This window comes from Lissotriton vulgaris, chromosome 4_1, assembly GCF_964263255.1.
Source record: "Lissotriton vulgaris chromosome 4_1, aLisVul1.2, whole genome shotgun sequence".
Lineage (NCBI taxonomy): Eukaryota > Metazoa > Chordata > Amphibia > Caudata > Salamandridae > Lissotriton > Lissotriton vulgaris.
The window spans coordinates 980,317,628-980,340,765 of NC_141691.1; the positions used below are offsets into that span (position 1 = coordinate 980,317,628).

Here is a 23,138-nt window from a genome sequence, read left to right on the forward strand (position 1 = left end):
AGACATCACATTTGTGAAGAGACGTTTTTGAATTAAAATCTCCAACTAAAATTAATATTTCCAGGGGAAATTTACAATGTAAAATCCTGTTCAAGCAGTTTTTTAAATTCATCACCAAACCAGGAGCAATTGAGGGAATATTCACAATCAAGCAAAGTAACAATTCATTTTCATTTTGTTAATTAAAAGAAGTCATTAAGCAAGCTGGTAACTCATTGGAAGTTGCCTCCAATAAGGATGGTTTTCTACTGCAAAGAACAGACACTTAAGTCATATGACCCCCCTGAAGCCTGTTCTGAGTTTGAAGGTGTAGCAATTCTTGCAGAGTAACAAACCCATCAACTGAAGGGCTCTCCCACAGCAAGGTCTCCTGAGACATTACAACTGACTACTCTTCTAAAACTGGTCTAATTATAGATGAATTAAATAAGGCATTAAACCCAAAGATGTTCCAAAGAAGGATCTTGGAGACTGCAACATGTTCATTCACTGGCTGATATTTGCTTGTTTGCTTTTTACACTAGAATAATATGCTTGATTCACATTTGCCTTGTGGCATTGCGAATACTCATAATTAGTTTGATAGTTGTCAGCTCAGTCATTATAAAATAATATTGTTGTAACTCGGATAGATTGAACGCCACTTTTATATCTCTGTTTGAGACACTTTCTTGATCAAAATGTGCACAGATGTGGAAGGTCACTCTGAGTGGCTGTGAACGCCCCAAGATTTCTAAGAAAAAGGGATTAGTACTACTAGTCAGTCAGTCAGTCAAAAAACTTTATTCGGTTAATTAAAACCATAAAAGCAGTACATGATACATAGAATCAGATTAAAAAATACTATTAAACGCATGTAAAGAATTGATTGCTACTCCTTCTAAAACACCATAAACACTTTCTTTACAAAAGGGATTGATAGATAAGGGGAACACCTATGTCAGCATGTTAAAAACATTCTCGCCAGGGATTATACAAAAAGTCAGATTTGATGATTAGGTGGTGCGGCAGCTCTTAGTTTGTTCTGTCTGGCGGCTGCTACTAAAAAACAGGCTACACCATATGCGACCGGCACCGAATTCAACATCTGGAGGTATAATAATGCTGGCCGTACCTGGACGAAATTCAAATGTTTCAGGATAGGAACAAGAATTTTTTTCTGCGGCACCAGATAGTGCTCACAGAACATGACCAGGTGCAAAGTGTCCTGTATTGAAAAACAGTCACATGTGCAAGGGGGAAAATTTTCTGGGGTACCCCATTCTGTGTGCGAGCCAAGGAAAAGGTGGATCAAGTTGAATCTGAACCTTGTGAGCAGGAAGCAATGATAAGGCTTTGTGACATATTTTAAGTAGGGTTCCATAGCTGTAGTTGTGGAAAGTTGAAAAAGTGATCTCACCGTGGGTTTACAGAGTTCAACCGATTCTCTTTCGCATTCCAACAAAGACCGGAAGTGCTGCTTCACCCACTTTACATCCTCTTTTTTGAGATTTTGCGGTAGAGAGTACATTTCCGGGCGCCCTAACCTCGCTCATGCCGCTCTAACATACGCCAGCCATGGTATAGTATGGGCATTGTCCAGAGACATACAATCTTTAAGGATGCAGTGATTCAAGCTGATTTCATCATTTGTCCAGGTTTTAATCCAGCAAAGTACTGGGGACATTTTTAGAAGATCAGAGACATATCCCATGCCTATTTCATTGTGGATTGAATGTGTGGGAGAAGATTTCGGGAGTGTCAGCAGGGCCCGTATAAAATTGTTTTCGGCGATTTGTATGCCTGGGGTTGGAACGTAGCCCCAAATGTCTGCCCCATAGGATGCGATTGCTAAGCATTTGGCTCTGTAGATCCTGGTCATGGCTTCCATAGGTTTCGAGCCCAATCTTTTGGAGAAACTCAGAAGTGCTGCAGTGGATCTAATAACTCCATTTTCCTTAAGTTTCATTTGTGGCTTCCAAGTTCCTCTCTCGTCAAAAGTGACGCCCAGGTAGCAAAAGAAAGGAACCCTCGAAATTGGTGAGTTGTTAGAGCTAAAGGATCTGATCTTCATATTTTTCTTTCGAAAGCCTACGACCATGACATGGGATTTGGCAGTGTTAATTTTTAGGTCGAGGGCTTCCATGAAGAGGCCGAAATGGTCCAAAAGTCTTTGCAGACCTATACCAGTCCGCGCTATAAGAACAGCGTCGTCCGCGTATAGGAGGACCGGGATAGGTAGCCCCCCAATACGCGGCATGTCCAGGGTGGCTGAATTCAGGGATTTCCCCAAGGCATTGATGTACAGTGTAAAGAGGAGAGGGGCCAAGATGCATCCTTGTCTGACCCCTCTCCCTGATCTGAACTTTGCTGTACACCTTCCATCCCTCGTTGCCCTAAAAGACGCAAACAAATTTAAATGAAGGTCATGCAGAAAGCTAACCAAGGTAGTGTCCAAACCCAGATTTCGTAGAATAGACCATAGTTTTGAGCGATTCACCAAATCAAAAGCGGAAGATAAATCCATAAACCCCAAATAAAGAAGCCCCCCCTTCACCACAGTATATTTGCTAATAATTAGATGAAGGTTCAAGCATTGATCGATTGTCCCTCTGTGTGCCCTAAAGCCATACTGCAAATCTGAAAGGATCCCGCTCTCCTTCAGCCAATCCCCCAGTCTGTGCAAGATGACTCTGCCTAAGATTTTGACGGCATAGTCCAACAGGGAGATGGGTCTATAGCAGGCCGGGTCCCCCCTATTCCCTTTCTTAAATATGGGCACAATTATAGAGGTGGACCAAGAAGATGGGAAACCAGCTGTGGGGATCGCATTAAAAACGTTGGTCAAAATCTTTGACCAAAATTGTGGGTACTGTATATAGAGATCTGCTGGTACCCCGTCGGGTCCTGGGGCCTTGTGTTTACTAGTATCTCTAATCGCCCTTTCGACCTCCATGGTGTTAAACTCCATAACCGAGTTGGATGGGTCATGGGTATTGGCAGGTGAGGCAGGGACTGTAGATTTTACCAAAATGGGCTAGCCATCTGTTGTCCTCTATGACACAGTCTAATCCTAGTACTACTAGTCTTTGATTTAACACCCTCTGTAGTATTTGGGCCATAGTACAGCTCTATACTGTGCTTATTGAAATCCTCTCTTTTCTCCAGTACTGCAGCTGTAACAATTTCAGAATGGAAGTGTGCCCTAGTTACCTCTCACCCTATAAACATTTTTAACTCTTCTAGGTCCATATCCCAAGAGTGGATTTTCCTTAAGGAGGGGATAGTATTAAAAGCTGCTAGTAGTTTTCATCAGTGTAAAGGGCGAAATTTGGGCTTTCTCTTTCAGCGGTGTTCTTTCTTGAGGCTTGTCCTGATCTTCTTACACCATTAGTTAAGTTAAATCGGGAGAGAGCCCTGTTTCTGCTACATCTTTCTCCCAGGCAATTGACCAGCCTGGGGTACCGGGATACATAGATGTTAACCTCTGCCTTCAAAAGTGGAAGCACCCCCTTAGTGTTTCAATTTTTTGTCAAGCAATATCTTAATTCTTTCTAATAACTGTACTTGCTTAGCCTGCTGAGAGCCTGCTGAGTACCATTGAATTGGCTAACAATAAACATCTATTATTCAGCGCCAAGATACCCTTGCGTGAACGTCGCTTGGAAAATACACGTTATGTTAAGCCTTTTAACATCCCCTGAAGAGTTGTTTGCATCAATAACAACAAATTCAAACAACGACGGCGGAATTGGAGGTAAAACTCGAAGACTATGAAAGGCGCACTCGCAGAAATAATGTGTGAATTTGGGGAGTGCCGGAGAGGGCGGGGGCCAGGGCATGGACTTGTTTGTGGAAGACCTGGACCAGAATCACTTACAACCCTGCGCTGTCTCCCAGTACTTCTCAGTAGAACGTGCCCATCGGGTACCAGGTGGCCACAGAAACCGGGTGGGCCCACGTGTCCTATCCTGGCAAGGTTCTGGAATTATAGGGACAGAGACATCATTTTGCAGACAGCCCGCACACCCCCCACTAAAGTTTGAGAAGTCTACAATAACCTTTTTTCCCGGATTTTACGGTAAAGGTGCAGAGGATACAACAATCCTTCTTGGAGGTGAAGCTTGGGCTCTGGAATAAAGACATAATATATACAATGCTCTTCCCAGCCAGGCTGCAGGTGATGGCGGAAGGGAAGTCATGGCTTTTTGTGACCCCAGAGGAGGCCTGGGAGTGGCTGGAAGGGTGGAGAACCCCTGGAGTCCAAAAACCTAACTCTCAGAGAGGAGCATATGACTTGACTTGACTGGGAGGTGGCGATACATTCACGATTTAAATTAATACAGCTAAAATTTTTATAGAGGGTATTATATCAGTATGGCACTAGTTAAAATAGGTACATTAATCTCACCATTGTGTCCTAGGAGCTGCGGTCAGGTGGGAACGTTTATACATCAATGGTGGCAATGTCCCATTATTAAGATATACTGGGATAAAATAACATAGAGAATTCTGACATTGTGTGGTAAGGAGGTTAGGGTCTCACCCTGATGGTGCCTCCTTAACATATGGGACATAATGGACCTTACTGCGAAATAAATACCCTGGGTCTCCCTGGGATGTATGTTTGCTAAGCGCAACATTGCAAGGACATGGAAGGGAATAACCGGCCCTAGATTCTGGGACTGGGAGGCAGACATGGATTGGTGCATGCTGGCGGAAAGAGTGGTTTATGAAGGAAGAGGATGTCCACAAAAATGGTCCAAGATTTGGGGGGAATGGAACAAAAGTAGAGGGATGATATGTATACCAATCAATAGCCCTTCCTTCCAAGGGGAGTAATGGAGGAGGAGGATACTTGCAATGCGGCTGAGAATAAAGGTGATGCTACAATTGATATTGGTCCAATGCAATGATATATTTGAAACTGAAAACATGCACTTTATCTGAATGATGTCTAATGATATTGTACTGCAAATACTTTTCAATAAACAGAATTTTAAAAAAAGAATCGCATTGCTTATCGCATCAAGGACATTTGCAATAGGGTCAACCGGTTGTTCTAACGGCAAGATCACAGACTAGTCACAAGCTGACTCTGTTCAGACTGTGTAAGAATTCTCAGCAGAAGTGTACACAAATTCTCTGATGAAGTCTTATTTGCTTTATGGAGTGCAGGATCTTGAGAACCAATACAAGACACATCTATACTGGAGTTACTCACATTTTTACACAGGTTATTTTTGCTGGAAGGTTGGGCCAAGAGTGCATTTTTCAATGTTTTTGGGCTGTCAACAACTTTACAATGTTTAGTAATGAAATCCCTTGAAAGGGAGGAGCAGTTTACCGTTTCTTGGGACTCCCCAAACCAGACAGCAGGGGACTGGCTGCAAAAATCACATCAGCCACGGGGTCAAGTTCAGTAATAACATCTAGTGCCACATTTAGACTCAGTCCATCCGTGTCATCTGATTCACAAGTATGGGATTCTTTAATGCCTTGACATTGATGCTACGGCCTCAGTTGTTTTGGAGCCACTATTCCTTTATCTCTCTGGATTTTATGTATATAGTATATTATTAATTTTAGTGTCTAAAATTATTTTCTTCCTCTGGATTATTATATCAACTGGCAAGCAACAGACAGGCCGGCTGGCATGGAGGTTGGAGCACTAGAGGACTGCTGAACCTCTAATTATCGGATTATCAGGGTAGTTAGCAGTCGTACTGCCATTATCTACTGACCCACAAGTCGCACTGGGTGCTGCCATATCCCAACTCCCTTCAATATCACCCTTATATTACTCTGGATACTGCAACAGCATGCCTGTTACCTCTTCTAAAAGTTCCCTGCCACTTACCACTACCCGTGCGCCAGAATTTCCCTTCACCATGTGACACACCACCACTTACCGGAGACTTCTGTCAGAATCAGCCCAGGGGTACTAAGGTAGTCAAAATTGCCAAGCGGGAAGATGACAAGCGTTTCCAGGAGGCAGTAAAGGAAAGAAATGAGTGAAACTTTCTAGTGGTAGAGTGCCCAGAGTTGTCCTGGAGCCTCTTGTACGCCTGCAGACACACAGGCATGGTGGGTACGAGCACCTCCGAGCGCTTCTGGGGGAGCCCTTGATGATCTTCGAGATTACAGAGAGTGATGTAGGCTCTCCAGTCCACTCTGAACCCAGCTCATTATGACACTCAGATTGAGCCAGGCAGGGTCTGACTGAGCACAAACTGGCTTTGAGGATTCACTATGCTCTACAAATGCTGTAGCTGCTTATGACACCTGACTCCACCTACACCATGTTCTGTTGTCAAGGCTGTTCATGTCTCAACACACTTGTTGCCCCTAAACACTCTCCAGCGATTACATTGGAATACAGCAGTGGGCTCTAGACCTTGTCTTTTACAGTCCCTTTCTTCCAATTGACAGTGAAAATTGATTTTATATATTTTTATTTGGCTTTTGATTTTTATTGGGTCATTTTTGATATTTCTAAATACACTCAGCCCCAAATTTTTTGCACTTTCTCGCATTAGAATTACTGGTTGAATTTCAGGTGCATGTTGCATTTTGCTCTTTCTCACGTTTATGTTGCAGGTGGAAGAAGCACCTTTGTTAGTTAGAATAATGTCTTTGTTTTAGGAGTAAGGCAAGGAGAGAAGAACATATATTGGGAGTCAATATCGATAAGGAGAACTGCTGTATTTTCTCATCCGAGAAGGCCTGGGAAGCATGGCCATCTTGTTACTGCTCGGAAGCATCGCAGTCCTGTGGAAACTACCTATGAGAATGTGTCCTGATCAGATTGCAAGACCAGAAAGGAATCCTGGGAAGACACCTGTGATATGAGAACATTGCATGTAGGGTGAGAGCCCCACTTCTTCTCTGCCTATGGAGAGAGAGCATCTTAGAACGAGCTCTGTCTCTGTAGCTTCATGCTACCTGACCCATTGTAGTGGAGAGACTTCTAAGAAAGACTCCATGCGTTGACACCTTAACCTATCCTGTTCTGAAGACTGCTGACATAGGTATGTCACATTAGAGTTAGTGTAGGGACAGTTTAATTCTTTATTTTCACCAACCCTCGATGCAGGGGAACTTGGACTCATGTTTTCTGTTTTTCTGCATCTTGCTTCTATAATAAATTGCCTTGTGCCTGTTGCACCAACTGAACCTTATTCGAAGGTTTGGCTTTATGTTGGTCCCGATGTATTTCTACACCCTCGTCTTGAGTTGCCTGTATGTTCAGTTGTTTTTGGCTTTGTAATAATGTAACTAACCTTGCTTGGTAGTCTGTGGTTACTATGGGTCTAGATATAATGAAATTGAATTGATAGAAATTGTTACCAACTTCTCTCCCCTTCACCCTTTCAGGCTCATTGCTGAGATAAAGTACCATCGACTAGAGGTTCTGGAGCAGATCTAGAACATACAGGTTCGGCTCCTTCACCTTATTAGCCCTAGATATAGCTGACTAGATGAAGTATGCCCCCTGAAGGACGCCCATATCTGAAAGTTTAGTCAGACCCTTAACCTCTTCGCCGCTAATGACAAGGGTAACTCGTCATGGACTTTCCATTGATTTCAATGGGAAACAAATGAGTAGTAAAATAATGCCTTAGCAGCCAAGTGGTTAAGAAATGTTGGCAGAGGTTTATTGATAGCCAGTAGTCACAGGCTATCTATGTGATAAAATATGATGCTAAGACTTATTGGGGGGTTGACTTATATTTCCTGATTTCCTGTAAGGTTTGGTCCCGTTCTTGAAAATTGGCGGTGCTTGCCATTGACAGGAGGACCACCAAGTTCTTCTCCTGTCCCGGTGTTCCTGCTGCTAACTGCTCAAATACGTTATAAAAACAGGTAGACCCAAAATCACTGGGACATGGGTATAAGACAGTATAATAAGGGGTGGTCCCAGTAATAATACTTCAAATAGTGTCAAAAAACCATATCTACGTATTTTTGCAACAGTGTTGTTTAATCACACCAAACACAAATTTCAATTGAAAAGACAATCAAAGATTTTTGCAAAGTGCCCAAATCACAGTAAAGCAAGTACTGTCAATAATACTGGCAATAACGTTGTTATTGCCTGTATTATTGATAGGCAGGCTAGGCTCTGAGGGCAGTAGGGCTTGAGCTTGATGTTGACTTGAGATGCTGATCCCAAGCTCTGGTATGAAGATAAATGGTAATAACTATGGCCTTCCAGTGTAGTGCAAGTACATTCTACAGTACATGCATTGCAACAGAAGTACCTGATAGACTAATACACTAATGAAATGGCTTGAGGCAGGTAAAGAGGAAATGCTCCATTGACTAAATCAAAATGTGATTGACGCAACTAAAAGCCAAAATTCTAGAAATTAAATCTTGCATCTAAAAGCTGTACTGACACCATGTCTAAAAACAAAAAAAAAACAGGCAAAAAGCTCCCTTATAGAGCTTTTTTTTTTAAAACACAAAGTTTATTGCATTTTGTTAAGACACATTTAGTGGAACAAGATTACCGGCCATGAAACATATATCATTACATATAGCTGGTCCAGTCATTATAGTACAGGATATATCATGATATTGTAAACATGTAAAAAGTGAACTATTTTCCCCCTACTCCCAAAACTAATGTTCACGTCACCTAAGCTTGGAATCAAAGTTTGTATACTTTAGAGAGAAGATGGAAATTATGTAAATTCATGAGGGGAGGCTAAAATGCCCTCTGGCCTGATTTAACATGTAACAGAGAGGGGACCAAAATCAATTACTGTCACGCACGGCATCCACAAAAGTGCTCACAGGCTCATCCATAGGTTCATGAGGTATAAGGTGGTTACCTATAAAGTGGTCCTTGCAGCAGGACAATTGCACAATATGTGCAAAAGGCCGGTTAATTAGGCACAATGTCCTATAGGTGAAACCCACCTAAAGAGCCTCTCATTCCAGAGGCCTCAATACTCCTCTCACCAAAGGCATCACTCTCTCCAAGCTCCCACATAGAGGTACATATAGTTGTGCATTACATCATGCAATCCTGGTCACGTTTTGCGGCATTTCCTCATTATTTGGTAGGTTCTTCCATCTTGACGGTGGGTGGTAAAGAGATACTCTGTTCATGTATGCGTGGATGTGCTAGATTCACTGTCAAGTATGATGCATACATAATACAAGACTCCTTATTTTCAACCTGCAGCTTTTTTACTTGACGTTAGCCAATCCTAATACAATTGCATTATCATTTAATGTGTCATATTTGTATTTGTAGTGGAAAAGTGAAGCATCTTCTTTAGACTGTCCTAAGTTCATGAAGAATAGCAGCATATAGTTTTGTACCACCAATGTAATTGGACCTGTAAAAAACAAAGAGAATGATTTGTCTTCACTATTTCAGTGTTTCCAATTTCTTTTAATTATAAAACTGAGTATGTACCTTTAACATATATCTAGTCAAAGTATGTTTCAGATGTCTAGTTTTATTACTTACAGTACCATTCAACCTTTGCATGACTAGGAGTAGGGTATTATATTTGGGATGAAGTACCTCATGCCGTACATTATAAGGATATTGCAAGTCACCAAAAAGTTCCATAACCATGAACAGGATCGAGACAGAAGGCTATGTTCCTTTATAAGGTTATGGTACTCTGAGGTAACTTGCAATATCCTTATCATGTATGCCAGGAGGTACTTTATCCAGATAATACATGGTCACACCATCAACTTTCCCACAACCCACTTAAAACCACGGTGTGTAGCTCTTTCATATGAAAGAATGAGCATGTTTTCAAACATGAAAAATAAAAATAAAACCTCTAGCACAAAATTGAACACATTAGAAGCATGTTAGATATTTGTTGCAAACAGATGTTAGAAACAGTTAAATACAAGTTAGTTTTAAAAATAAAAAGAAAAGCTGAAGTAGCTCAAAATGTGTTGAAACATGCAGAAAGATTCTAGCTTTTCTCTATCTAATGAGTGCAAAAGGTAAGCATGTTCTCCTTGCTTGTCATTGTGAGCTAAAAAATATAGCAGAAGAAAAAAAGCAATGCAATTTAGCATTCCATACTTGAGAAATTGTGTTTGTGTAGTTTTGAAAGTAAATTGAACAATATGAATTTGCCATTAGCGCACTTGTCCCCCATTGGTTTAGAAGAAAATTATTCAATAGTGGTGGCGTTCATTTATTTGATCAGTGATAGACATAATTCAATAGCAGTATGTTGAAACAATATTGGCAAAGCCAATAGGCCTCCCCTTTAGGAACAATTGACTTTTGCTGATGGTTTTAGCCATGCGGCACAGTATTCCTGATACACTGATACAGTGTTGCACGACTAAGAAATTATAGAAAACATTTTTACATTGCCGTCCATTTTATTTTTTAGGTGTGTGCACCAAGTTGAGTCAATAACTAAAAAGAAAAACAAAACAGTAAACAGCTTTCATTTTTTTATAGTGAGTGAGTGGAAGCTAGATGGGTGCAACAAAACTGGAAGTGTTGATGGGGAGGTAGAAGCAACAAAGCGGCTCAGGTGGGTTATTAAAGTGGGTGGGGGAAGAACACGAGAGGCGTGGAAGCAACTCAGAGGCTGAAGCCATGGATTCGGGTCCAAGCAACACTGAAAATGAGGAGCGGAAGCAACACAGGGTCGCCGGAGGGTGGATCAAATAGGTGGAATAGAGCAACATGGTGTTGGCGTGGAGAAAGCACATGGGTGAGAAGGCCGTGTGAGGGGAGTGGGCCAGAAGCACTCGGGCGAGAGAGAGCAAACGAGAGAGAACAACATGGAGGGCAGTGGAGAGGGGACAAAAGCAAATGAGAGAGACAGCTGGAGAGCATACACACACTTGTAAAGGGCATAAACAAAAAGAATAAAGTAATGACGCACAAAACAGTGGTAAAAGGGCATAGTAATGTATCCATGCTCTAGTGGCGGGACACACACAAGGAGAGGAATGGAAGTACACAACACTAACCCATAAGGAGTAAGCAAATGAGACTGACATTGAAGCCAACCAATGGTAAGCAATGGGCATGCTATAAGCACACAGTAAGTTAACAATATGTCTCACAATTCTAGGTTGGATCGTGTAAATAAAGTTTGAGAAAGTAAAAAACATAAAGAAGTTAAAAATGTTCTAAATGAAAGATACAGAAAGGAGAACATTGAGACTAGGAAATCTGCATAAAGAAATCTGGAAAAATAACATATGGGGTAAGGGAAGAAGTGCCAACCAGTCATTCCCCTGAATGAAGATGTATTTCGAAAGCACCATATACATTAGAGTTGTCACTGTTTTCCAACCTCAAGATAATGGTAAATTATTTAATGTATCTCTTTCAGTGCAGAGGTAAGAAAAACTGGTTTCCCTAAGGGACCGATTATGATACGGCCCATAAAGGCTCTGACTTTTGGTCGGAGCCTTTAGGGTTGCATCATAATGGGCCGGTCGGTTTCCTTTCCGACCGTCTTATTTTGATGGAGGCGGTCAGAAAGGAAAACGGCTTGTCAATCTGGCTGGCCAGTCGGAGCTCTTTCCGCCCTTGAGATTACAATGCACGCTTTCCAACATGGTTTCCAAGCCAGCGTGTTAGGGAGGCCCAAGCAGGGCCCCCTTTGGTGTATGGCCTCTGGTTGGAGGACGAGGGGGCACCTATGGTGCCCCCATGCTGATCCCTACACCTTGTGGCGGCACCTTGCGGTGCCTGCCACTGGTGTAGGGATGAACTGCATCTCCAATTTCACGATAGGAGCATGCATTACGTCTGGTTTACGGCTGTAATGCATGCTCCCATAGTGAAATAAAGGAAAGCGAATGAACAGTGTTCAGTCGCATCCTAAGGGGGCAGTCGAGAACACTGACCGGGTGTTGGATGGTCCCATGACTGAGTCATGTCGGGCAGAAGTGATTGCGCCCGACATCGTAATGAGCCCCTTAATGTCTAAAAAACTTGCACAGTGGTTGGATTGTGTTGGACTTGGTGGCATTGTAGGTTTTTAAATAAGCAATTAAGTATATGGTGAATGTGTTTCAAAAATGTTAATATTGCAGTAGTGCAATTCATAGTAGCATGCATCAATCATTTAGACAAGCACAACACCAAATGGAATTAATAGAATGCTTGAGTGTTATGGGTGATAATGTAACATCTTGAGAAGTACACAAAGAACACTGTTACAGGAAACCACTTTCACAACTACTAAATATTGTAGTTAGGTCGCAGTTAAAGTAGGATATGTGTTGTGGTAATTGAATACAGTTGTGACAGTATAATAATACAGTCAAAGTAAACAGTGTGGGAGTGGTTAGGGTAATATATTGGTAGAGCAGACTGATAATTTGAAGATTATGGACCTAGGAAAGTTAAGATGCTTACGGTTTCCAAATAGGGTTATGCTGTGTTATGGTCCATATTTGGAAATGCATCCATTGTACAAAACTCCAGATAAAGAGCACACCACTGTCTTGTGGGGGGTGGTGTATAAAAGTAGGTTGTATTAGGAGGTCAGCCATATTGGGTGAATAAAAAGTCAGAGAAAGTCTGTCACAAGTATAATGTAGTGAAGACCCAAAAGGGTCACCATACTAGTAACATAACAAATGAAATGTGTACGGCCATTTTATGTAAGCTTGTGCTTAAGTGATAGTGTGTTTATATCAGGTTCTAGGAGGTGGTTTGCAATATCTGAAGGGTTTGCGGGGGGAGTATAAATGTAGATCGCATGGTACAGCTAAAGCAAACGTGTTGCAGTATGGAGTGAAATGTGTATGGTAGTGTATATAAAAAATAAGTGGTTCAATTATGGAAGATGTTACAGTAAATTCATTAACTGAAGAGTTTCAGTCAAATACCTGGTCCTCTGTTAGCAAGCAGTTCTTGGTTTACATAATGAAAGGATCATGCCAGAACAGGCCCTTGTGTGTCAAATCATGTATATATATATAGACAGGGGCTAATTCAGAGACCTACAAACTGTTGGGTTGACCTCTCTCATGGGCATTACTTGATGTTGCATTGCTGGTGATAGGCTCTAGCCAAGGGGAACATTTGTTATGCTCCCGAGTGATGCAGACAAACATTATGCTGAAAAAGGTGTTGAAAGTTAAAGAAAACAGTTTGTAGTGGGCCATCAGTAATTTGTTTGTTTAGTTAAGACCTGCCTGGGAGTAGGTGTCAAATCAAAGAGGGTCCCTCAAATAACTCCCAAAATCCCTCTTCCTCATTTCTGATAAAAGATCACAAAGTGCACACTTTGAGGGTGACAGATCTGCCACAACATGTGTATGATCAAGTATTTCACTGCAACTTTAAAGGGGATAACTTAATATAACAGTAATGTTCACCTTGTCAAATAGGTTCAGAGATGCCAACTGGCCCTGTGTCTAGTGCAACACCTTCAGCTAGTCTTCGAATTTCAGCCAAAAATGCTTTGCATTTTTGGGACTTGTAGTTTCACAACTAACATTGTAAGTATTGGCTCTAAAATCATCACATGCAAACTGTTTTCAGCTAAAAGAATAGGATTGGCTTTCATTTTTACATGACATGTAGCTAGTTGCCAGTTAAATATGATAATGTAGCCAAATGGATAACAAGAATGAACATGTTTTTGTTCAATATGCTTTGACATCCTCTAAAGTCTCTTACACAGTTTGGCTTCTTTGTGTACAATATTTTTTTGAATTTCACACTTGTAACATATTTTTTAAAAATCAAGTAACATAGAACATAGTTTTTTTATTCTACACCACAATCTTCGTTGAAATGTTTGGCTTGCTTGTTATGTTTTACTCTGCATACATTTAGCTTGAGAGATCAAAACCACTACTGAAATTCAGATTTGTCTATAATTTTAGAGGGTGTGGCCTCAAGCCTCATAAAAATCTTTATATTGTTTGCTGTATTAATATACAATAGAATAATTGTGAGAAAAAATATTTGGCCTTTTTGGTGGGAAAGGCAATAAAATCATTTTACATGTGATGCATGGCATTAGCATTGTGAAGACTATTGGGCTAATTGGTAGGTACTGGGGAGACATGTAAGTAACTTGAAAATATGTTGCACATGATATTACTGAGGGGAAGTTAATACTTCTGCATCTTTGTTGACTTTGCTCAAAATAATTTATCCTGTACTTCAATTATCTGTGTAGTAGTCTATGTATCATAGCTTTTGGAGATGTCCTCATTGGGGTAGTTGGCACTGGTGCCATGTGCACCCTCTCAGTGGAGGAAAAGATAAAGCTATCACCCACTCCATGTTGCACCATTCAACCACCACTAGAATGCCAACAATCACCCATTATGTCATAGGGAGCATCCCTCCACGTCTCAAGCATCCTGTTCAAGTCCCATGGGCCTTTCCTATACATCAGAAATCAAGGTTTTCATATGCATATTCTCCTCCATTGTCTGTGCTACTGTCACCTCTGCCTCCATGACTCTAACACATTGTAGCTGTCCACTTGGACCAAATTAGGTTCCAGGGCCAATGCATCAATACAAGTTTCCATGAAGTGTGCATGTCTTTAGTAGCCATCAAGATGTCAGCAATCAACATTCCTGCTGGGGCCAAAGCATCAGCTCCTGGTGGAACCCCCACTGAGCCCCAATCCTAGGCCTCCAGGCTCCTGGCAACCAACATGGTGCAGGTGTATTCTCTGACCATGCGGGATGAGGGTCTGCAATCTTATAATGCAGGCAGTGTTCCATCTTCTAAATACCATGCCATCATGGAGTCTCTGAAAAGGTGTCTTGTCTTCTCATGTCCCTGTTCACAGGTCACAACCATCAGTACTAGCTTCAAAAAATGTTAATCCCAACATATTGCTTTCCAGTTCTTCTGTACAAATAGCTGGTTCCCATTATATTGCACAGAGCCTGAGAAATTGTTGCAGGATTGTCTTGCAAAGTGAGTTTTGGGTGCTCTCATCCCAAGCAGTATTGCACTGCTTACCCTTCGAAGCTACTGGAAAGGTTTTGCAGTTAAAAGTGCACTGTCAGCCCCGGACAATCCTACATAAGACCTCCACTGAGTTTCTTGCTCCACCATCTTTGTCTACCACTACTGTGGTGTGCAGGTGATCATCCTCTGGGCACCAAGTCTATGCTTTCCAAGTTGCAGTCCTGGTGGCTTTTCCAAGGCTCCCTCAACACTTGACCTGCTTTGTCCTTGTCTCAGAGAAGAGTGCACTTTGCATTACTTTTGGTTTCAGTTACCCATCTTCTACAATGCCCATACAGGGCCCACTATCTGGCTCAGTCCGCAAGTCAGAACTGTGCAGCAGCGCAGTTTCTTCTCTCACAGCAGGAATTTAAACACTAGACTCAGGATCCAACTCCTACCAATGATGGTACCCCTTTCATGAAGACAGGAGCAATCAGATCTCCTTGTGGATCAGCTACCTTTGATAAGTGTACTTCTGGAACTCTGAGGCAGAGCCTGTCACAAAGAGGATAGCTTTTATAGGCCCTATGCACCTTCCAGAGGCTGATTTATCTCCAGCTTGAATGCAGGATTCCACTCCACCCCATCCTCCAGGTCAGTCAACTTGTGATCTTTGACTTGTAGGCCACCTTAACCCCAAGCTTCCTGCCCTTTGCTTGTCCTGTGGCAGGAACTCTCACACCTTTCAGGATTACTGGTCTTTGTCTTGGAGTCATCCATGACATATGTGGCTTTATCCTGCAGTGCATCTCTCAGTGGACTTTCCACAAGCATTCTTGAGTAATGGTGCTTGGACATTCTCAGGATGTTACATGATTTGTTAAGGTAAGTGGGGAGAGGTAGTTGGCCATGCTTGTGCCCCACATGTTTCCATTTATAGAACAGCTCTTAGACCTAATGTAGAAGGCTTTAGTGTGCCTACATGTACTTCCATGTATGGTTCACAAGAAGAGTATTACTGGAATTTACAAAGAGAATAGTTCACTTACAAAGCAAAGGCTGAAAGCTCACCAGTCTGGTGTTCAGGATGAAGGGCAGGAAAGGGTATATTACAAGGTAGCTACCTTGCAAATTCAGTGAGTGCACAAACATTTTCAATGTAGTGTGCCAACATATATATTTATATATAAAAACAACCACCAACAGTGGTACAAGAACTGGATTTTTTACGTTTAGAAAGGCGCATGAACCTACGCCCTTGGATCTAGCGCCAAAACACAGACAAAGCACAAACAGGCGTAAAAGAAAAAAACAGACGTTGGGGAGGACAAAACTCAAAAAACAAACAGCACAACCACACAGAAGAAACAAACGCAGGTAAATAACAACAAAGGCTTTGAAAACACAGTTATAAACCTCACCTCAATGGCATTAACAGAAATAGAAAAAAAAACACTCGCCCTGGGCCTCTCATTCTGTGAAAAGACTAACTTTGAATATGTACAAGCAACAATGAACTTGTTTCAATTTGTATGAAAACTAAAACTCAAGAAGTATTTCTTCAACCTGATCAGTAAAAGGGATAGGAATGATATCCCAGATGAGTTAAGCATAGTGGAATCACCCGGATCAGATGAAAGTTTATTGAATGACTTATTACAAATGTAACAAGGGGAGTATCACAAGGGTTGGTCCAGCATGACAGATTTAAACGTAGGAAGTAAAATACACTCTCCATTCAAACCTAAGTCAACGTTCACCCCGCTCATGCCCAAGGATGGCATTGACATCTTTGTGGAAAATGTTATTAGGGATTTGAAAACCCTGGCAACTGAAAACAGTCAAGAATTTGCAACGCGAACCATCTATAATAATATCATAGTAAAAATCGAGAAACACCAGCATATCGTGGTCAGGTGGTCCGCCTAGGGGGTAAACGTGGTCCTATGGCCCATGAAAGACTATAATGCAGAGGCACAAACACAACTTGGGGACAGAGAATGCTACAGCCGCATAGCCCCAACTTGCCTGGTAGGCATTAAAGAAAAATATCATAAGACATTTTATGGATGGAGAAGAAATGGTCTGATTTCGAGAACAGAACTAGAATACCTTAAAACTGACTATCAGGTGACCCCCAACTATATATGATCCCCAAAATCCACAAATCACCCACCCACCCACCAGGAAGACCGATAATTGCAGCAATTGGTGGATTGGTTGAAAACACTTCCCGCTTTATTGACTTTTTTCTGCAACCACTAGTCTGTAAACTACTTTCCCACTTGAAAGACACTGGGGATTTCCTTACAAACATTTATGACATAACCTAGCAAGACGACTTTGTTCTAATGACATTGGATGTCAATGCATTGTACACGAGCATCAGACACGTGGATGGACTGAATGCCTGTAAACATTTTTTTAGGACAAGGGCAGCTGACCAACATGACCACTCCTTAATGCTGCTTTAAATGGCAGAATGGTGCCTGGACAACAATGTGTTCATTTTTTTGTTAAACTGTTTTACAAACAATTGAGGGGGACTGCCATGGGTACTTGCTTCGCCCCCAGCTATGCTAATTTGCATATGGGCTGGTGGGAGGAGCAAGTACTCATGGCAGAGCATGAGAGGGTCATGAAGGAAAATGTGGTACTTTATGTGCGTTATATTGATGACATTTTTATGCTGTGGCAGGGATCTGTCGAAAATGCGGAAAAGTTTTGCATGGAACTCAACAACAACAGCCTTAATCTGTTGTTCACTAGCCACACCAGTAAAGACACCATACAGTTCCTAGATATAGAACTGTACATTGAGCACAATCTCCTACAGTCTAGAATATACAGGAAACTCACTGCCGGGATGCAATTTTGCATGTGGACAGTTTTCATCCGCACAGTGTCAAAGAAGGAATACCATTTGCGGAATGCCTCAGGATGAGGCTTAAAGGCAGCACAGAGCGGGGATTAGACACATCTACCAAGGAACTCTTTGACAGATTAGAAAAGAGAGGATACAAATCCGAGACCTTGACCAAAGCCAGAAGTAGGAGTGAGCAAACACCAAGAAAAGACCTACTCTTCAAAAATAGAAAAGTGAAAAAACCAGAGGCAACTGACACACCTAGACTGATCACTGGGTTCCATGCATACCACACTAGATTCAGGAAAATAATCTACAAACATTGGAATTCAGTCAAACACGATCCGGTATTGGGCCCTACCTGTCCCAAATTACTGTCGATCAGTTTCCGCAGATCCAAATCCATGCGCCAACAATTGGTGCAAAACCTACGAACTGGTTACAAACACAGAAAGGATTTGTGAGGTGTAGTAAATGTAAAGCCTGTAGGCATGGTGTAAACACCAAATCTGTGATATTACCATTCAGACAAACACCTTTTGCTATCCGTGGAAATTGTAATTGCAAAAACAACTTTGCGGTATACATACTGCAATGTACATGCAACAAATTGTACGTAGTTAGCACCATACACCCTGTACACATACGCAACCTGCAACACTTGAGGGCTATAACTTATGATGACCAGGCCTATCCTGTAGCACAACACATTAATTCATGTCACGCAGGTAATGCCCAAGACGTCACGTACTTTGTCATCGATAACGTACCAAAAAATCCGAGGGGAGGTGACAGGCAGTTATCATTGAAAAGACTTGAGTCGAGATACATTATTTTGCTCAACTCCAAGATCCCAAATGGGATGAATGCAGACGAAGCCGTTAATGTCCATCTATGACAGTTATGCACCCTGCCTCCTCCTAAGTACTGAACCAGTCCTCTGAGCATTTTTTAACACTCATTTGTCTAAATTTTGGTTAACCTTATTTTCTCCTTGTTTAATTTTATTTTTCCCTACATTGATATATTTACCTAAAACACTTAGCACTAGGACCATCGTGTACTGACCATTTATGTATACACTGTAAAATCACACGGTCTATGGCCACTTGGGCTCAATTGCTCACTATCTAGTTCACTCATCTAGAAAAGTATTTTTAGACCCCAGCTACTTAGCCACTCTCCTTGCACTGTGACTGGGCACTAGTTTAACCCACATAGTGATTCAGTTAGGTTACGGCTTAGCCAATGAGATTGTTCTCAGCTGCTATTACGAGGAGAGAGGTCCACTGAGTACCAGACCATGAGTGGCTTGCGATGGCTATAAGTGCACAGTGTTTGGGCTACTGTGAATCCAGAACACTACACTATTGGGAAAATACCCATTTCAGTTTTATTATAATTTAAATATAATACACTACTGATTGAGTAACATTTTATAAACTCTATCATAGTTAAACCTTGTTTACCAAGTTTTTTGTTTAATGTATTGTCTATTTCTATTATTTGACGGAAAAAAACTGCACTGTCATTGAGTATAGCCATACATCACTTCTTTATGTCTATGGCTGTCTTTGTGGTTGCCACGGCAACCAAGGGAGAATTTACTTGTATATATTTCTAAGTGTTTCAGCAAAGATTGTAATGCAGTGACCAAGGTGGTTGTACCACCGAAACGCGTCTGACCTTGCAAGTGGAATAAAAGGCTACCTGTGCCACGAAGATTTGCGCTGTCAGTGCCTGTTTTCTTATATGCAGTCAGGATGGTGAAATACATATATATATATATATATATATATATATATATATATATATATATATATATATATATATATATATACTACTATTATAAAGAGAGAACTCAACCCTTTTGGCAAGGTAAACTCGGGAACCACAGCACCAATCCACACACCCGATACATCCTTGAAATTGTCAGGGTGTGTAGATGGACATAGGCTACATAAAATTAAAATAAAACGTAACTTGAAAAAATTAACTTTAAGAACAAAGTAGTCCCCTGAAAGAAGCGCCGGCCACGACGTCTGCGTCATGACATCGAGAGTGCGGCGAGGAGTGGCGTTCAGGAGCAACAGGAAGAGCTGCGGAGGACATGATCGCAGGGAGGAGCTGCGGACAGGTGGGGAGGAGCGGCAGACAAGCAGTAATGACCAGCGAGAAGCATGCGCGAGGAGGAGGGCGAGTAAGGTATGTGAACCTGGAGGGACGGGCCGAGGGGCGTGACCAGCAAGAAGCGGAGGAGCAGTGGAGCAGGAGCGGCGAGTGAGGTAAGTGAACCTGGAGGGACGGGCCGAGGGACGGATGGAGGGATGGGCCGAGGGACGTGACCACTTGGAAAGGATAAATACACTCACCTGTGATCAAGGCGTATTCCACGCTGAAACGCGTAAGGATGTACGAGTGTTCTTGCTGACCCACAATGCAGACGAATAAAGTCAGCTTCTCTAGAAGACGGTGTTGGTCTCATCTTTTCCTGTGGCTGTAAACGCATGTTTCCAGGATCTCCATTCCTGGTTTGAGACCGCCCTGCAGGATTGGTGGCCCCCGGCAAAATGGAGTCCTTTGGTGAATATATATATATATATATATATATATACTACTATTATAAAGAGAGAACTCAACCCTTTTGGCAAGGTAAACTCGGGAACCACAGCACCAATCCACACACCCGATACATCCTTGAAATTGTCAGGGTGTGTAGATGGACATAGGCTACATAAAATTAAAATAAAACGTAACTTAAAAAAATTAACTTTAAAAACAAAGTAGTCCCCTGAAAGAAGCGCCAGCCACGACGTCTGCGTCATGACATCGAGAGTGCGGGGAGGAGCGGCGTTCAGGAGCAACAGGAAGAGCTGCGGAGGACATGATCGCAGGGAGGAGCTGCGGACAGGTGGGGAGGAGCGGCGGACAAGCAGTAATGACCAGCGAGAAGCATGCGCGAGCAGGAGCGGCGAGTGAGGTAAGTGAACCTGGAGGGACGGGCCGAGGGACGGGTGGAGGGATGGGCCGAGGGACGGGCAGAGAAACGGGCCAAGGGATGGGCCGAAGGACGGGCCGAGGGACGGGCAAGCCTGAAATGCTGCCCCCAGCCCCCTTCTGCCCCAGGCAACGCTGGGGCGGGCTGCTAGTATATATATATTTATATATATATATATATATATATATATATATATATATATATATATATATATATATATATATAACCTACTGGCAGTCGCCAGTAAGTAGTTATAGTTATGACCTATTCTCCATAGGAAATCTGCACAATTCTATTTGGAATAACTTTGATGCCTGCTCTGGTCTGCTCCTGTCCTGAAAGTCTCCGGGTGATTTGCCAAGCTGGGGCCAAGAAAAAAGGGGGGTCCCAAAACTGTTTTCCCATGCAATTTCCCATAGGAACATTTAATTGCAGCTACAGCCCGAACTGCTGAACAAAATTACACCAAATTTGGCAAAGAGGTAGACCTTGGTTCAGAGTCGTGCCTTTTTGTTAAATGGTGTAAATCCATTCAGTAGTTCACATATATATCTATGGCCGCGCAGAATTCACGCACCCTGCTGAGCACAAGCTGTATGCTAAACCAGGAAGTGTTGGCAGCCATCTTGTGCCTCTGTAGAACAGAGGACAAGAAAGCAGAAAGATACCTTGTAAAACGCAAAAAGGAGGTAGGGTAGAAACACCCTGACCCCCTAGGCCTGCTCAGTGGGTCCCACAAGGACCCTAGGGCCAAAAGCATTGGCCACACAGCCCCCCTTCTAAAAATTAAAAAATAATAAAAAGACTGGCATCGGTGCCAGAGGCCACGCCCTTCCTTAAAGCACTCTGCAAACGCGCCAGGGGGCGCGTTTGCAGATAGGGAAGGAATTCCCCTTGAATACTGGGGGTCCCTGGGGGCCAACTAGCCCACCAGTAACCTCCAGTATGTGCCAAGGGGCTGCGTTTCAGACAGGTGTACCGAGCCCACGCCCCTTTTTACACCTCTCTGCAACACAGCTCTGTGGAGCTTAGTGGAGGTATCTGGTGGGCTAGTTGCACCCCAGGAACCCTCAGGATTCAAGGGGAGTTAATTCCCCAACTTAAAATGCATCACGGGCGAGTTTGCAAAGTGGTGAAAAGAGTGGGCGGGGCCAGAGGTGATATGTGTGCAAACACGCCCTGTGGCCCGTTTTAAGTTAAGGAGTTAATTGCTTTTCAATCCTGAGGGTCCCTGGGGGTCCCTGGGGACCAACTAGCCCCACCAGGTACCTCCAGTGAGCACTACGGAGCTGTGTTGCAGAGTGTTGTAAAAAGGGGCATGGCCTCTGAACACCTCTCTGCAATGCAGCCCCCTGGTGTAAACTGGAGGTACCTGGTGGGCTAGTCGGCCCCCCGGGACCCCCAAGATTGAGGAGGAATTAATTCTCTAACTTAAAATGCGCCACATGTCTTGTTTGCAGACATGTCACCTCAGGCCACGCCCCCTTCCTTCACCACTGTGCAAACGCGCCCTGTGGCACGTTTTAAGTTGGGGAACTAATTCTCTTTCAATACTGAGGGTCGCTGAGGGCGAAGTAGTCCAACAGGTATCTCCAGTATGCGCCAGGAAGCTGCGTTGTAGACAGGTGTTCAGAGGCCACGCCCCTTTTTACAGCTCTGTGGCGCTTATTGGAGGTACCTAGTGGATTAGTTTGACCCTAGGCACCCTCAGGATTCAAGGGGACTTAATCTCCCAACTTAGAATGCCCACAGGGCGCGTTTACACAGTGGTGAAGGAAGGGGACGGGGCCTGAGGTATGTGTGCAAATACGCCCTATTGTGTGTTTTAAGTCGGGGAAATCATTCCCCTTCAACCCTGAGGGCCCCTGGGGGCTAACTAGCCCACCAGGTGCTTCCAGTAAGCGCCACTGTGTTGCGTTGCAGAGAGGTGGTCCAGGCTATGCCACTTTTTACACCTCTCTTCAACGCAGCTCTGTGGTGCTTACTGGAGGTACCTAGTGGGCTAGTTGGACCCTAGTGACCCTCAGGATTCAAATGAACTTAATTTCCCAAATTAGAACAGGGCGTGTTTGCACAGTGGTGAAGGGAGGGGATAGTGTAGGAAAGTGGCTCTATAAAAACTGGATCTTATTTTTTAGGTTTATTAGAGATACCGCTGTCATTAGTCCTCTCTTTTTTTTTTCCTCGCATTGCCCTTGGAGTCTAGAATGGCCCAAAATATCTATATTTACTTGTGACGTCCAGCTTCCTTGAGTCCAAGAACTAGTTGTTAGTTGAATTCTTTTTACTATTAGTGATGCACATGACTTTAGTTTTTTCTTGGTTGATACTGAGTTTGTTTGTTTTAGAATACTGCGAGGTGATATCTAACAGTCGCTGTAGGCCTATCGGAGTCCGGC

At 42.8% G+C, this 23,138-nt stretch overlaps 1 protein-coding gene across 1 annotated transcript in view; it reads right to left on the reverse strand.

The window, feature by feature from the left end:
• Positions 1–8,431: 8,431 nt before the first annotated feature.
• LOC147722777 (cytosolic non-specific dipeptidase-like) overlaps positions 8,432–23,138 on the reverse strand; it is a 504,245-nt gene continuing 489,538 nt past the window's right edge. The window contains exon 12 of the mRNA XM_086965241.1: positions 8,432–9,332. Coding sequence (XP_086821367.1) covers positions 9,269–9,332 — 64 coding nt within the window. The 3' untranslated portion in view covers positions 8,432–9,268. The remainder of the gene's footprint in view (positions 9,333–23,138) is intronic.